This window comes from Pristiophorus japonicus, chromosome 16, assembly GCF_044704955.1.
Source record: "Pristiophorus japonicus isolate sPriJap1 chromosome 16, sPriJap1.hap1, whole genome shotgun sequence".
In the NCBI taxonomy this organism is placed as follows: Eukaryota; Metazoa; Chordata; class Chondrichthyes; family Pristiophoridae; genus Pristiophorus; species Pristiophorus japonicus.
The window spans coordinates 61,748,637-61,765,898 of record NC_091992.1 but is presented as its reverse complement, the minus strand read 5'-3'; the positions used below and the strand labels follow the sequence as shown (position 1 = coordinate 61,765,898).

The following is a 17,262-nucleotide window of genomic DNA, read 5'->3' as shown; positions in this document are numbered from 1 at the left end:
CTCAATCTCTCTACAGTCATGAAATAAAAACGATCTCTTTTCAGAGTTTGTTTGTTTTATCGGTGTTTTTCGAAGTTTCTCAGTGTGCTTAAGGATTGTGCTACGTTCTACAGTGCTATACGCTTTTTTCAGATGTTTTGGAATCTTTTTTTCTTTTTCAGTGTTTTTCAAAGTTTCTGAGGTGCTACATTTGAGCTACATTTTCTCTTCTTTCCTGAACAGGAGTCGGCCATTCAGCCCCTCGAGCCTGCTTCACATTTCACTCAGATCATGGCCGACCTGTACCTCAACTCCATTTGCTCCCAATCCCTTGATACCCTCACCCCACAAAAATCCATCGATCTCAGTCTTGGAAACTCCAATCGACCCCCAGCATCCACAGCCTTTTGGGGACAGAGTTCCAGATTCCCACTCCTCTTTGTGTGAAAACCTGCTTCCTTTTCCTCCTAAATTTGGCCTGGCTTTAATTTTAAGATTAACTCATCCGTTTACTTACCACCCCAAACACACCAATTCCAGAACCAATCGTGGTCACGGTCGGAATGATGTTAAATTTACCAGCCTGGTAAAACAGAATAAGACAGTCAAACGAGATGTGTAAGCAACTACATACTCTCCTGCACTGATGAACTATTCGATTGTGATGGTAGAAGAGCTGCTTGAGTAAGCTGAGGAACAGAGAAAGATTAAGGTCAGACTGGAGGCTGTTTGATTCATTTGACTAAAGAAGATTAAAAGTTACTCAGCACAAATGTAAAATACACCCAAGGATATTTAACTATTGCAAAACTAAGAGGGTGCTTTTATCGCTACCTGTCTAGCTAATATTGACACCCCAGGGCAAGGGAGGGAGATGTATGATTCAAAAACCTTCACATGGATGATTTGATAGCATTATACCTGGACAGGGGCCCATTTAGCAGGTAACTTAAAGTATTTGAATCAATGAATCTAGCCATCCCATTCATGGTAACTGAGGCCCTGGGGTGGAGGTTAGATTGACAGCCGTGTCTGGGGTGGAGGCATGGGTCTGATCTGTAAGAGTGGCGTGGCCAATGATTCTCTGTGGGCCCTTTGACTGAAAGCTCAGCTGTCAGATTGAATATGACTGATTCCATGGTAACATTTTTCCCGCAAGAAGTGATTGGCTCGGGTTCAAAAAACAATTTGCGTTGAGAGGTAGTGCAGGGGAACTACCATTGTTGGTTTGGCATTTAATGCAGGAACATAACAGAACATAAAAACACAAGAAATAGGAGCAGGTCCCTCGAGCCTGCTCCGCTATTCAATAAGATCATGGCTGATCTGATCATGGACTCAGCTCCACTTCCCTGCCCGCTCCCGATAACCCTTCGCTCCCCATAACCCTTCACTCCCTTATCGCTCAAAAATCTACCTCCACCTTAAATATATTCAATGACCCAGCCTCCACATCTCTCTGGGGCAGAGAATTCCAAAGATTCACGACCCTCTGAGAGAAGAAATTCCTCCTCATCTCCATTTCAAATGGGCGACCCCTTATTCTGAACCTTTGCCTCCTAATTCTAGAAAGTTTGTAAGTTATTACTGTGTAAATTCCCCATTTGTACTGAGCACCATTTTAATGATTTGATTTATACCCTGATGATCAGTCAGATAGTCTCTATATTCATCACCAATTGAAGAGGGGGAGAACACATTGTGCTACATGGTGAACTGATTTAACCCTAGCTCGCATTATGCTCACCGAGATATCGGGCAGAGAAAGGCTCAACCTTGTTTGTTGATAACACGAGATTCACTTATATCAGTGGTTGGCAACACTGAATCCAAGGGAATATCGAACATAGAAGCCCCAAAAAAGTGAAGGTTCATATAGAGAAGGTTTTTTACTTGCCTATAATGATAAATTAATCTGAAAGAAATGATTTTCTCAAGTGAAAATTGTAGATTAGAAGTGCTTGAAGCAAAGCAGCACACTGGAGTCCCTGGGACCTAAATCTGATTCCAGTCCTGGTTAATGAGATGAAAATTGTCTCTAGATTCGGGGCCGAAATTGCCCTCTCCCGTAAGGCCTGTTACAGCCGGAAATCAGCGGCCACGCTGCGGAATGGAATGGCCGCCGATTTTATCGTGGAATGGCCGCCATTTTGAAAATGTCGCTCCTGCAGAATCCCCATGGTGACCCGCTCCCACCCCCACTGCTCCGCTGCTGCCGATCCATCCTCAGTGCGTCATCAGAGCGCGCACCGCCGATGTTCCCCCTCGAACACAAAATTCCCGCTGAAAACCTTGCTGCCACCGCTCGGTGCCACCGACAGCTTTTTCTGCCGGTGTGCTGAGCTTGGAGTGCTTGTAAAATGGCGGTGCGGCTGCCATTAAAGGGGAGGACCTACTGCTGCTGCCGCCGTCTTATTTTTTTTGTCGGCCGACTGCCATGTCGGGCCAACAGTTATGCCCCCGGGTTCGGCCGGGCCGCTAACAGGCAGACTGGCACCCCGTCTTGGGTGGCAGGCCACTGGCCTGGCCGAAACACTCCCTGGTGGCCCAGTGGACATAACTTAAAGAATCGCCCAGACTCTCCCCTTTAAGTGAAGGGGAGAGACGTGGTGACGTGCCACCATGATGACATCATCAGCGCTACGCTGATGAGTGACAGCGCTGGAAACTCCACCCACCCTCCATTTCCGTCCCTCTACTAATCAAACTTCGCCTCACCTCCGCACTTCCACCCCCATTATGATCGACTTCTGGGCCGCTCGAGAAAGAACTCCAAAGAGCGAAATTTCGCTTAAAGCCACTTCATCCACTGCGGCGATAAAAACAGTCTAAACACGTTAGGTGTGCCGTGTTTTTGGCGGGGGGAAATTTCAACCCCTTAGAGTCCTACCAGCCAACAAAAACTTGCCACAATTTGGCACAAATTGGCAAACTTGCTCATAAGAATGGCTGATGTGCTCAAATGGAAAATTCAGAGGTTTAGTGAAGGAAAAGACAAAGATATATCGTTGGGATAACGTAGAAGGTTACATCTGGCTACGCTTTACTTAACTGGGTAGTGCCCGATGAAAATTCCATTCCCAGCACTGACACCCTTCACCCGATCAGCATAAACCATCACCCAAAAATAAAAGAGCCTTACCTTTCCATGGACCATAATATCAAACCGAATTCCATAGACCTTGTAGAGATCTCTCATTTCTGTGCCATTTTCCACATAGTATTTAGCATACCTTTGAAAGAAAACTTGCGAGTTTGATAGGTCATTGAGCTCAGGCTAAGCTTGAAAGAAAGACTTGCATTTCTATAGTGCCTGTCACAACATCAGGACGTCCCAACTTGCTTTGCAGCCAATGAAGTACTTTTGAACTGAAGTCACTCGAGTAATGTAGGAAGTGCTGCAGCCAATTTACGCACAGCAAGGTCCCACACACAGCAATGTGATAATGGCCAGATAAATAGTTTTAGTGATGTTGATTGAGGGATAAATATTAACCAGGACACTAGGGATAACTCCCCCTGTTCTTCTTTAAAATAGAGCCATGAGATCTGTGACATCCACCTGAGAGGGCAGGCAGAGTCTTGGTTTAATGTCTCATCCGAATGAGAGCACTTCCGACAATAACACATATAGTGTATGTTGCTCTGTTGGGATAGCCTTTGCTGCCATCGTGCTTTTGCACCAAATTGTGCCAAGGTGGGCATGATAAAACCAGTTCCGGGGACTTACGGCACACACAGCCCGGTCAAGTTCAGCCCGTTCAGCAGCAATTAGCCAAGACTCAACTTGGACCGAGTTCGCTGTCCTCACTTCCCAACATTTGGAACCATTCCCAATATAACCAGTCTCAACAACAAACCATGACCCGGGGCACCTCATGGGGATCATATCCATCCACATTTAAATCGTAGAAACAGAGATAGGCCATTCAGCCCACTGAACCTATTGTTAACCATAACAGCTTTATCTGATATTCCATATCCCTTCATTACTTCCCAGTAAGTATCTACATAGGAACATAGGAATAGGAGAAGGATATTTGGTCCCTTGATCTTGTTCCACCATTCAATTAGATCATGGCTGATCTATATCTTAACTCTATCTAATTGCCTTGGTTTCGTAACCCTTAATATCCTTGTCTAACAAAAATTTATCAATCTCAGTTTTGAAATTTTCAATTCACCCCCAGCCTCCACAGCTTTTTGGGGAAGAGAGTTCCGGATTTCCATTACATTCGAAGAAATGCTTGCTAACATCATCTGTGAATGGCCTAGCTCGAATCTCCCTCTCAAAACACCTCAAGTGACCTTGCATCTATGACCTGCTGAGGCAGTGAGCAGAATGCTTCTTACAGCCTTTTGTGTAAAGAATTGTTTTCTAGATCCAGCTTAGTTTGAGCTTTAAGGTGATGTCCCTTTATTCTGGATTCCCCTACTTGAGGGGAAAGTTGTTCTTTATCCACCATTGTAAATTCCCTCGATTATTTTAAATTCATGGGGCGAATTTTAAGAAGGCATTTGATAAGGTTCTACACAAGAGGCATCTAACTAATATTGGGTCTTGTGGAATTGGTAGCAGGTTTTATGCAATGGATAGGAAAGTGTTGAGAGAAGCAAGAGTCAGAGAGTTAGAATTAAAGAGACATTGTTGGATTGGATGGAAGTGCGAAGTGCTGTCTGTCGGGGATCAGTGCTGAGGCCCTAAACATTTCATTTTACGCAATGAGTGGTTAGGATTTGGAATGCACTGCCTGATAGCGTGGTGGACACAGATTCAACAGTAGCCTTCACAAGGGAATTGGATAAATACTTGAAGGAGAAACAATTGCAGGGATGTGGGGAAAGAGCGGGGGAGTGGGCCTAACTGGATTGCTCTTCGAAAGAGCCAGCGCAGACTCAATGGGCGGAATGGCCTCCTTCTGTGTGGCACTATACTATGGTTCTTTATAACTGATCCAAATTTTGGAAGAGAAAGGAGTTTATCAAAGTTTGCAGATGATACTAAGTTAGAAGTTGTAGTTGTCATGTATGTACTTTGGGGATCATTAGCCACTAGATGGCGTCACTGTGGGAGGCCATTGGGCTGCACGCACGTGTGTGCAGCCCAAGTATAAAAGGCCAGCCATATTGTATATTAGTCACTTTGGGCCTGAATAAAGCAGGCCTTAATAAATACCTCTTGGAGTTAAACAGTACTCAGTCTAACAGTTATTGCATACACAACATTTGGCGACGAGGCAACAAGAACCTTTGCATGCAAAACTGAGCACAATTAGATTGTTGGAGCGATTTGTGGAAGGAGATGATTGGGAAGACTTTGTGAGCCGTTTGAGCCAGTTCTTCATGGCCAAGCAAATAGAGGAGGTCGGCGACGCAGATCGGCGCCAGGCGGTGTTCCTCATGGTTTGCGGTCCAAAAATTTATGGTCTGATAAAGAATCTACAGAGAAGATGTATGAAGAATTGTGTACACTGATACAGGACCACATTAAGCCAGACGAAGGCATCATCATCTCGAGATACAGATTTTATAAGCACGTTCGCTCAGAGGGCCAGAATGCGGTGGAATTTGTTACCGACCTGAAACGTCTAGTGGGACCGTGTACGTTTGGAGCTGTGTTGGCAGACATGCTGCGGGACTTCTTTGTAATCGGCATCAACCACGAGGTGATCCTGCGTAAACTACTGGCGGTGGAGATGTTGAACTTGAACAGGGCCATCACGGTCGCTCAGTCATGCATGACAACGGATAGAAGTCTAAAGCAGATATCAGTGAAAAATCGAAACTCGGCAAGTACTGTAAATATGATTGATTCGGCGTTCAGCAAAGTGGTACATGGCAGGGCCTACCGACTATGTACGCGAAACCTGTGGCTGCCCAAAGTCCGCCAGCGGGAATGCATCCGATTTCTCCATGTTGCCGTTGTGGGGGAAATCATCGGCACCAGCAATGCCGATTTAAGCAATATAGATGCAAAGGCTGTGTGAGAGTGGGGCATCTCCAGCGCAAGTGTCCGCAGATGAGCAAGTGTGCTGCGACACACCACGTGGAGGATGAGAGTCAGACTAGCGTGGATCTGGATACGCAATCCGAGATACCAGAGGAGGAAGTGTATGGACTGTACTCGTTTCTAACTAAGAGCAAACTGATAATGATCAACGTGAAATTTAATGGGGTGCCGGTATCGATGGAACTGGACACGGGGGCGAGTCAATCGATAATGAGGCAGAGGGCATTCGATAAGCTGTGATGCCCAGGCTTAGTCCAGTCGATGCCAAGGTGCTCACGTACACCAAAGAACTCATAACGGTGATTGGAAATGCCAGAATTAAAGTATCATATGACGGTGCGGTTCACGAGTTACCGCTATGGATTGTCCCAGGCAATGGCCCAAAGCTGTTCAGCAGGAACTGGCTTGAAAAAAAATCAGATATGACTGGAATGACATCAAGGCGTTGTCGGAGGAGAAAGATACATGTGCCCAAGTACTGAGCAAGTTCCCCTCGCTGTTCAAACCAGGCATCGGCAACTTCACGGGAGCCAAGGTGCAGATTCACATGGACGCGGATGCAAGACCCGTCCATCATAAAGCTCGGGCAGTTCCGTATATGATGAGGGAGAAGGTCGAAACCGAACTGGACAGACTCCAGCGTGAAGGGATCATATCACTGGTTGAATTTAATGAATGGGCCAGCCCCATTGTTCCTGTGCTGAAAAGTGATGGCACAGTCAGAATCTGTGGAAACTATAAGGCTACGATCAACAGGGTTTCGAAACAGGATCAGTACCCGTTACCAAAGGCTGATGACTTGTTTGCAATGCTAGCTGGGGGGAAGTCGTTCACCAAACTGGACATGACGTCAGCCTACATGATACAGGAGCTGGTCGAGACTTACGTGCATTATCATGCATAAAGGACTGTTTATTTATCACAGGTGCCCTTTTGGAATTCGCTCGGCTGCAGCAATATTTCGGAGGAACATGGAGAGTCCACTGAAGTCCATTCCCAGAACCATCATCTTCTAAGATGACATCCTGATCACAGGTCGTGACTCCGAGGAACATCTGAACAACCTGGAAGAGGCTCTACATTGTTGGACAAAGTGAGATTCAGACTGAAATGCTCAAAATGTGTCTTCATGGCACCAGAGGTCGAATTCCTGGGGAGGAAAATTGCTGCTGACGGCATCAGGCCCATGGACGCGAAAACCAAGGCCATCAAGAATGCACCCAAGCCGCAGAATGTGACGGAGCTGCGTTCGTTCCTGGGTCTACTCAACTACTTCGGTAACTCCCTACTTAAATTGAGCACCTTATCAGAACCATTGCACATGCTGCTAAGAAAAAGCGACAACTGGGTGTGGGGTGCGTCTCAAGACAGAGTTTTTGAGAAAGCCACTAATCTGCTTTACTCTAACAAGCTGCTGGTACATTATGACCCATGTAAACATTTAGTACTGGCCTGTGATGCTTCGTCATAAGGAATTGGTTGCATACTCCAAAAAGCTAATGAGTCGGGTAAATTTTAACCGGTCGCGTATGCTTCAAAATGTTTGTCTAAAGCGGAAAGAGCCTACAGCATGGTAGAGAAAGAAGCACTAGCCTGTGTGTATGGTGTTAAAAAGATGCATCAGTACCTGTTTGGTCTTCGGTTTGAACTGAAGCCAGATCACAAGCCGCCCATTTCACTGTTATCTGAAAACTAAAGTATTAATACCAATGCTTCATCCCGCATCCAGAGGTGGGCGCTGACATTATCCGCTTATGATTATGTCATTCGCCATAGACCTGGCACCTAGAATTGTGCCGATGCTTTGAGCCGTCTGCCGTTGCCCACACCAGAGGTGGAAATGCCACAACCGGCGGACCTATTTTTAATTATGGATGCTTTTGAGATGCTCTGTCACGGCTCAACAAGTTAAGACCTGGACCAGCCAGGATCCGATTTTATCGGTGGTGAAGAGTTACATCCTCAAAGGTGATTGTTCTGCCATACCCAAGCAAATGTGCGAGGAGACCAAACCTTACATTTGTCGCAGAGATGAACTGTTTATTCAGTCGGATTGTATACTGTGGGGCAATCGTGTTGTTATGCCCAAGAAAGGGAGAGAGAAATTTGTACGTGAGACACATCCCGGCATTGTGATGATGAAAGCCATTGCCAGGTCTCATGTATGGTGGCCGGGAATTGACTCTGAGCTGGAATCATGTGTGCATCAGTGCAACACTTGCATGCAGCTCAGCAAAGCACCAGCGGAATCGCCACTGAGTCTGTGGTCGTGGCCGTCGAAAACATGGTCCAGGATCCACATCGACTTTGCAGGTCCCTTCCTGGGGAAGATGTTTTTAGTTGTGGTGGATGCATATTCGAAGTGGATAGAGTGTATAACCATGTTATCCAGCACATCCACAACTACCATTGAGAATCTCAGTGTTATGTTCGCGACACATGGTCTGCTTGACATCGTTGTTAGCGACAACGGATCGTGCTTCACCAGTCAGGAGTTTCAAGAGTTCATGAAACTCAATGCTATCAAACATGTAAGTTCAGCACCGTTCAAACCTGCATCCAATGGGCAAGCAGAACATGTTGTCCAAATCATAAAGTAGAATATGAAGCGAGTAACCCAAGGGTCACTGCTGACCTGCCTGTCATGCATACTGCTTAGTTACAGGATAAGACCACACAAACTTACCGGGGTCTCGCCTGCTGAACTAATGATGAAGAGAGGTCTTAAGACCAAGTTCTCTCTTGTACATCCTGACTTGAATAATCATGTTGAATATAGAAGACAAAGTCAGCAACGGTATCACAATCGCGCAGCTGTGTCTCGCGATATTTCTGTAAATGATCCTGTATATGTTCTGAATTATGGTCAGGGTCCCAAGTGGATCGCTGGTACTGTCATGGCCATGGAGGGCAACAGAGTATTTATTGTCTAGCTCAAAAATGGGCAAACATGCAGGTGCAGGAAACATATGGATCAGACAAAGCTGCGGCACACAGACGAACCGGAACAATCGGAGGAAGAGACAATCGACGACCAACCAACCTACCCCCAGTCATCAGAGGACTCTGGTCATCAGTGAATCGGGACTTTCAATCACTGACATGTTCAATGAAAATGGACTTTCAATCCCTGACATGGCCATTGCCACTCCCACCAGGTTAGCCACCCAGCCACCAGTCACAACAGACTCTGAACACTCACCCAAGGCTGGAGTTGAACTGAGTTGGTCAACCCAGGAGTGTAAAACACCAGACCATCTCGATTTGTAAAAGACTGTGTTAATATCTCAGAGGGGGGTATTGTCATGTATGTACTGTTGGGATCACTAGCCACTAGATGGCGTCACTGTTGGAGACCATTGGGCTGCACGCACGTATGTGCAGCCCAAGTATAAAAGGCCAGCCATTTTGTATATTAGTCACTTTGGGCCTTAATAAAGCAGAGACATGGTCATACCTCTTGGAGTTAAACAGTACTCAGTCTAACAGTTATTGCATACACAACAGTTGTACATTGTGAAAACTGCCAAAGGACATAGATTAAAAGAGTTGGCAGAATGAAGGCAGCTACAGTTTAACACACAAAGCACGAAGTCGTGCACTTTGGACATAGAATGGCAGATGGAAAGGCAATGTAAATAGAGAAGTACTGGGGAGCGGAGATGGGAACAAATGGAGTTAGGGGTCTAGGTGCTTCATCATCAAAAATGAAATCGCAGGTGGGCAACAACACCAGTAAGACTAATGACATGTTGGACTTTATAACAAGAGGTGTTGGCTATTAAAACAAGGCAGTCCCACTGCAATGACGCAGAGTATTGGGTAGATTTTGCTGTGATTGTGTCCATTGGGTGGGAGGAGGGCACAGTCCCTCTGTGAATGCCTTCCATCTCATTCTCGTGCTGTTGGCTGGCTCTGGGTAGGAGCGGACCAATCTCCCACAGTCCCCCAGCAGCCAGCTGCCGAGGCTAGCACCAGCGAGAAACGTGGGAGCCACGTGCAAGGGAAGTCGCCACCCCCAAGCCCCGCCTCCCCTGACACGGTCAGGCTTATAACGAGCAGGCGGAGGCTCCGCCCCCTTATGATACCAAGCGGGATCTCACAAGTGAGGCGGGGACCTGGTGCTTCAAGACCCTGGCCACTGTCCGAGTCGTCCCCGTGGCCTCTCGCCAGAGATGTGGTGAGATTCACCCACCCCTTCCGCTGTCCCTGCTGAATGGAAAGGTCCTCCACTCTTGCCCAGCTGGGATTGGAACCCCAGCGCTGTGCAATCACAGAAGGGAATCCTTTAACCTGTCACTGCACAAACATACTGCCCCACCCAGCAACCTGCTGTATCACTTCACCAAACACCCCCGTCGTCACCCAGAGGAGGGTGTGAGGTTCTTACCTGAAGTTAAATCCCGCTGACACCGTCTCCTTGTTTAAGCCCCCGTAAAGTTGATGGAAGCTATAGTAGGGTTTACAGTATATCTCCGACCAATCCAGATCACAGTCCCAGTCAATCACAATACCAATCATACCGCCCTTCAACAGGGGGAGACACAGAAACACAATGTGAGTACAAACAATTCATTACATTTGTGGCAATGAAGAATGTGCCTCGTTGTAGGTGCTGTATCACCCCTAAAGTGCGCAGTATAGATCGCAATAAATATCCCAGTTACTGTTGCCATGTGCCAGTTTCAATTTGTACTTACAGTGGGGCAAGTTCCAGCTACACCACCTGGACAGCACCTGGTCAGAGTAGGTTGTCCCCCCTTTATAGAACCCGCTAATTTTCCTTCTATTGAGATCAACATGATGCAAACAGGGCCAGTTCTACAATGGTCAGCGACTCGATTCAGCGGGTAACTGCCCAGGGGGCAACGCTGGAGATTACTCTGCGTGTCTGTTACCTATTGCCTGCCAACCTATGCCCGTGTGTGCCTGTGTGTAGTACATATTCTCTGACAGCCTATGAATTTATGTGTGTGTGTTTGTGTGCGCGCATATGTGTGTATGAGTGAGTGTGTGCATGCATATGTGTGTGCGTGCGTGTGTGGTTATGTGAGTGAGTGTGTGGTGTGTGGTGTGTGTGTGTGTATGTGTGAGTGTGAGTGTGAGTACATGTCTGTGTTGTGTGTGCATGTGTGTGTGAGTGTGTGTGCATGTGTGTGTGTGTGTGTTTGTGTGTGTTGTGTGAATGTGTGTGTGTGTGTATGTGTGTGTGTGTGTTTGTGTGGGAGTGTATGTGAGTGTGTGTGCGTGTGTGTGTGTGTGTGTGTGTACGTGCCTTTGTTGTGTGTGAGTGTTTGTGTGTGTGTTTGTGTGAGTGTTTGTGTGTGTTTTGTGCGTGTGTTTTGTGTGTGAGCGTGTGCTTGAGCGTGAGCGTGTGCGTGTGCGTGTCCGTGTGTGTGTGTGTCTGTATCTACTCTCTGTCAGCCCATGTATGTGCTATGCTTCGATCAGATCCCCATCCACACAGCCTAGGGGCGGGTGGGGGGGGGGGTGGGGAGTGGGGGGGGGGGTCACTTGCTGGGCTGGATAAACTTTCCCCCTGCTGGAACATGGAAGTTAAGGCGGAGTTATAGCACCACAGCCAACGTAGCTGAGGTCAGACAACTCAGCACAGACCAGGGCTCAAACCTGGGATCTTCCTGCTGTGTACAGCTCAGGGTTACACCACACGGTGTCATTACCCCGAGCCCTCACCGCTGAAAATGCAATGGACAGACTCTGTGAACGAAACTGTCATGAAGAACAATGACAATTTGTATTTGTATAGCGCCTTTGATGTAGAAAAATCTCCCAAACCTTTCACAGAGACGTGATCATAAAAACATGGACATCAAGCCAAAGAAGGAGATATTAGATGGGATGTGTTATGTATGTAAATCTGTAATTACCATGTCTAACCACCAGAGGGCTTATCCCCAGTAGTCCCAAGCGATCCCACAATCCCTTGGGAGCACTTTTATATAAGGAGGGCTCACAGGTTGGAGAGGCACACTGAGATCTGTAATAAAGGACTACGGTCATACTTACTTTGAGCTTGCAGTATCTAGTCTGACTCCTTATCCAAGACATAACAACTGGCGACGAGATACAGATGACGAACTCCAACGCAACAATGCAGAGAACTGTGGGCATCCTGGAGAAATTTTCAAAGGGAGATGATTGGGAAACCTTTGTGGAGCGACTTGACCAATACTTTGTGGCCAATAAACTGGAAGGAGAAGGGAATGCTGTCAAACGAAGGGCGATCCTCCTCATCGTTTGCGGGGCACCAACATATGGCCTCATGAAAAACCTGCTCGCTCCAGCGAAACCCACAGACAAGTCGTACAATGAGTTGTGCACACACCAGGAGCATCTGAACCCGACGGAAAGCGTTCTGATGGCGAGGTATCGGAACTACAAGTACAAGAGCTCGGAAGGTCAGGAAGTGGCAAGCTACGTCGCCGAGCTAAGGCACCTTGCAGGACATTGCGAATTTGAAGGCCACTTGGAGCATATGCTCAGGGACTTCTTTGTACTTGGCATTGGCCATGAAGTAATACTTCACAAACTTTTGACTGTAGAGAACCCTACCTTGAATAATGCCATTGCGATAGCCCAGATGTTTATCTCCACCAGTGACAATACCAAACAAATTCCCCAGCACACTAGTGCTGCTGCAAGTACTGTGAACAAAGTAATGTTGTTTTCGAATCGAAATGTACATGGCAGGAGTACACGCCTGTAGCTGCACATCCGCAGATGACTCAGAGTCCGCTATCAAGGGTGGTGAATACAAGGCAATTGACACCTTGTTGGCGCTGCGGGGGTGACCATCGATTCCATTCATGCCGCTTCAAAGGATACGTTTGCAAGGGCTGTGGAACACCTCCAATGTATGTGCAGGTGAGCTGCAAACCCTTCTAATCCTGCAAACCACCATGTTGCAGCGGAGGACAGATCCATGGTGGATCTTGACGAACCAGAGTCTCAGACTGAGGAGGCAGAGGTGCACACATTTACCACAAAGTGTCCCCCGATAATGCTGAAGGTTGAATTAAATGGACTCCCGGTGTCCATGAAGCTGGACATGGGCGCAAGTCAGTTCATAATGAGTAAAAAGACTTTTGATAAGTTATGGTGCAACAAGGCTTCAAGGCCAGTCCTGACTCCCATTCGTACCAAACTGAGAGCGTACACAAAGGAACTGATTCCCGCAATTGGCAGTGGTACCGTAAAGGTTTCCTACGATGCAACGGTGCACGATTTACCACTCTGGGTAGTACCGGGCGATGGCCCCACGCTATTCGGCAGGAGCTGGCTGGGAAAGATATGCTGGAACTGGGACAACATCCGAGCGCTTTTGTCCATCGATGACATCTCATGCACCCAGGTCCTAAGCTGTTCGAACCAGGCATCGGGAAATTCCAAGGAAAAAAAGTGCAGATCCATTTGATTACGGGGCGCAACCCATCCATCACAAGGCGAGAGCAGTACTTTACATCATGAGCGAGAGGGTGGAGATCGAGCTGGACATGCTGCAACGAGAGGGCATCATTTTGCCGATCGAATTCAATGAGTGGGCCAGTCCGATTGTTCCAGTCCTCAAGGGAGACTGCACCATCAGAATCTGTGGCGATTACAAAGTAACTATCAATCATTTCTCACTGCAGGATCAATACCTACTACCAAAGGCAGACGACCTATTTGCGATGCTGGTGGGAGGGAAAACTTTCACGAAGTTGGACTTGACCTCGGCCTACATATCGCAGGAGCTGGAGGAATCTTCAAAAGGCCTCACCTGCATCAACACGCACAAAGGTCTCTTCATTTACAACAGATGCCCATTTGGGATTCGATCGGCCGTGGCGATATTCCAGAGGAACGTGGAAAGCTTGCTGAAGTCAGTCCCGCACACCGTGGTCTTCCAGGACGACATCTTGGTTACAGGTTGGGACACCGTCGAGCACCTGCAGAACCTGGAGGAGGTTCTTAGTCAGCTTAATCGTGTGGGGCTCAGACTAAAATGCTCAAAGTGCATTTTCCTGGCACCTGAAGTGGAGTTCTTGGGGAGAAGAATCGCGGAGAATGGCATCAGGCCCACCGATTCGAAGACTGAGGCAATCAAGAATGTACCGAGGCCACAGAATATGACGGAGCTGCGGTCGTTTCTAGGACTCCTGAACTAATTTGATAACTTCTTACCGGGTCTTAGCACATTGTTAGAACCTCTGCACTCTTTACTGCGTAAAGGAGATGAATGGCTATGGGGTAAAAGCCAAGAAAATGCCTTTGAGAAAGCTAGGAAGCTGTTATGTTCAAACATATTGCTTGTGTTGTACAATCCATGTAAATGTTTGGTACTAGCATGTGATGCATCGTCGTACGGGGTCAGGTGTGTATTGCAACAAGCTAATGAATTTAGGAAATTGCAACCAGTTGCTTATGCATCCAGAAGTCTGTCTAAGGCCGAGAGGGCCTACAATATGATCAAAAAAGGAAGGCGAATGGAATGTTGGCCTTCATTGCGAGAGGGATGGAGTACAAAAGCAGGGAGATCCTGCTGCAACTGTATAGGGTATTGGTAAGGCCGCACCTGGAGTACTGCGTGCAGTTTTGGTCACCTTACTTAAGGAAGGATATACTGCCTTTGGAGGGGGTACAGAGACGATTCACTAGGCTGATTCCGGAGATGAGGGGGTTACCTTATGATGATAGATTGAGTAGACTGGGTCTTTACTCGTTGGAGTTCAGAAGGATGAGGGGTGATCTTATAGAAACATTTAAAATCATGAAAGGGATAGACAAGATAGAGGCAGAGAGGTTGCTTCCACTGGTCGGGGAGACTAGAACTAGGGGGCATAGCCTCAAAATACGGGGGAACCAATTTAAAACCGAGTTGAGAAGGAATTTTTTCTCCCAGAGGGTTGTGAATCTGTGGAATTCTCTGCCCAAGGAAGCAGTTCAGGCTAGCTCATTGAATGTATTCAAGTCACAGATAGATAGATTTTTAACCAATAAGGGAATTAAGGATTACGGGGAGAGGGCGGGTAAGTGGAGCTGAATCCACGGCCAGATCAGCCATGATCTTATTGAATGGCGGAGCAGGCTCAAGGGGCTAGATGGCCTACTCCTGTTCCTAATTCTTATGTTCTTATGTTAGCGTGTGTCTATGGGGTAAAGAAAATACATCAATATCTGTTTGGGCTAAAATTCGAATTGGAAACTGACCATAAGCCACTTATATCCCTGTTTTCCGAGAGTAAAAGGATAAATACCAACGCATCGGCCCGCATCCAGAAATGGGCGCTCACATTGTCCACATACAACTATACCATCCACCACAGGCCAGGCACAGAAAACTGTGCCGATGCTCTCAATACGCTACCAGTGCCCACCACCGAGGTGGAGATGGCACAGCCTGCAGATTTAGTTATGGTAATGGAAACATTCGAGAGTGAGCAATCACCTGTTACCGCCCGACAGATTAGAACCTGGATGAGCCAGGACCCCTTATTGCCCCTAGTAAAAAACTGTTTGCTCCGCGGGAGTTGGTCTAGTGTCCCATTAGAGATGCAGGAAGAAATAAAGCCGTACCAGCGGCGCAAAGATGAAATGTCTATACATGCCTTCTGTGGGGTAATCGGGTAGTGGTATCAAAAAATGGCAGGGACACTTTCAATAGTGATCTCCACAGTACCCACTCAGGCATTGTAATGATGAAAGCAATAGCCAGATCCCACGTGTGATGGCCCGGTATCGATGCAGACTTAGAGTCCTGTATGCACAAATGTAATTCATGTTCACAGTTAAGCAATGCACCCAGGGAGACAACACTAAGTTTATGGTCTTGGCTCTCCAAACTGTGGTCTAGGGTTCATGTCGACTATGCAGGCCCATTCTTGGGAAAAATGTTTTTAGTGGTTGTAGATGCGTACTCCAAGTGGATTGAATGTGTGATAATGTCAGCAAGCACGTTTGCTGTCACCATTGGAAGCCTATGGGCCATGTTTGCCATGCACGGCCTGCCTGATGTCCTTGTAAATGACAATGGGACATGCTTTACCAGTGCCGAGTTCAAGGAATTCATGACCTGCAATGGGATCAAAGATGACACGTCTGTCCCGTTTAAGCCAGCGTCCAACGGTCAGGCAGAACGAGCAGTTCAAACAATCAAGCAGAGCTTGAAAAGGGTAACTGAAGGCTCACTGCAGACTCGCCTATCCCGAGTCCTGTTTAGCTACCACACAAGACCCCACTCGCTCACCGGGGTCCCTCCCGCTGAACTGCTAATGAAAAGGGCACTAACTCAAGGCACTCGTTAGTTCACCCTGATCTACATGACCAGGTAGCGAGCAGGCGGCTTCAACAGAATACATAACATGATAGCGCAAATGTGTCACGCGAAATTGAAATTAATGATCCTGTATTTGTGTTGAACTATGGATAAGGTTCCAAGTGGCTTGTGGCACTGTTTTGGCCAAAGAGGGGAGTAGGGTGTTTGTGGTCAAACTCGCAAATGGACTCACCTGCAGAAAACACTTGGACCAAACCAAAGTCAGATTTACGGACTATCCAGAACAACTCACAATAGACTCTACCTTTTTCAACCCTCCAACACACACGCAAGTGGAAACCGACCCGGCGGTTGACCACGAATCAGAACCCATCACCCGCAGCAGCCCAGCAAGACTCACCACCCTCAGCAGCCCAGCAAGGCCAGCTGTGCAGCAGCCGAGCGAAGGCCCAACAACTGACTCACCAACACCAGCATTTGTACTGAGATAATCAACCAGGGAAAGGAAGGCCCCAGAGCGACTCACATTGTAAATAGTTACACTATTGACTTTGGCGGGGGGGAGTGTTGTTATGTATGTAAAATTGTAATTACCACGTCTAACCACGAGAGGTCCCAAGGGATCCCACAATCCCTTGGGAGCACCTGTATATAAGGAGGCCTCAAAGGCTGGAGAAGCATTCTGAGATCTGTAATAAAGGACACACTTATTTTGAGCTTGCAGTATCTAGTCTGAATCCTTATCCAAGACATAACAGGGTGTTAGGTTTTAAGGAGAATCTGAATGGAGGAGAGGAGGACAGAGAGGTGGAGAGGATTGGGGAGGAAATTCTCGAGCATGGAGCCTGGGTGGCTGAAGGCACGTCTGCCAATGGTGGGACGAAAGGAGGGTGCGTACAAACGGCCAAGATCAAAGGGACGGAGAGATCAGAGGGCGGGGGGTGGGGGCGAGGTGGGAATGCTAAACAACTTGTCGCCCCCTTTGGAGAAATTGTCA

General features: G+C 47.3%; 1 protein-coding gene across 1 annotated transcript in view; it reads right to left on the bottom strand.

Moving 5' to 3' along the window:
- Positions 1 to 17,262, bottom strand: part of p2rx1 (purinergic receptor P2X, ligand-gated ion channel, 1) — a 170,979-nt gene that overhangs the window by 45,171 nt on the left and 108,546 nt on the right. Inside the window, exons 8-10 of the mRNA XM_070856810.1 lie at positions 10,380 to 10,516; positions 3,122 to 3,212; positions 497 to 562 (exon numbers count right to left, since the gene is read on the bottom strand). Coding sequence (XP_070712911.1) covers positions 497 to 562; positions 3,122 to 3,212; positions 10,380 to 10,516 — 294 coding nt within the window. The remainder of the gene's footprint in view (positions 1 to 496; positions 563 to 3,121; positions 3,213 to 10,379; positions 10,517 to 17,262) is intronic.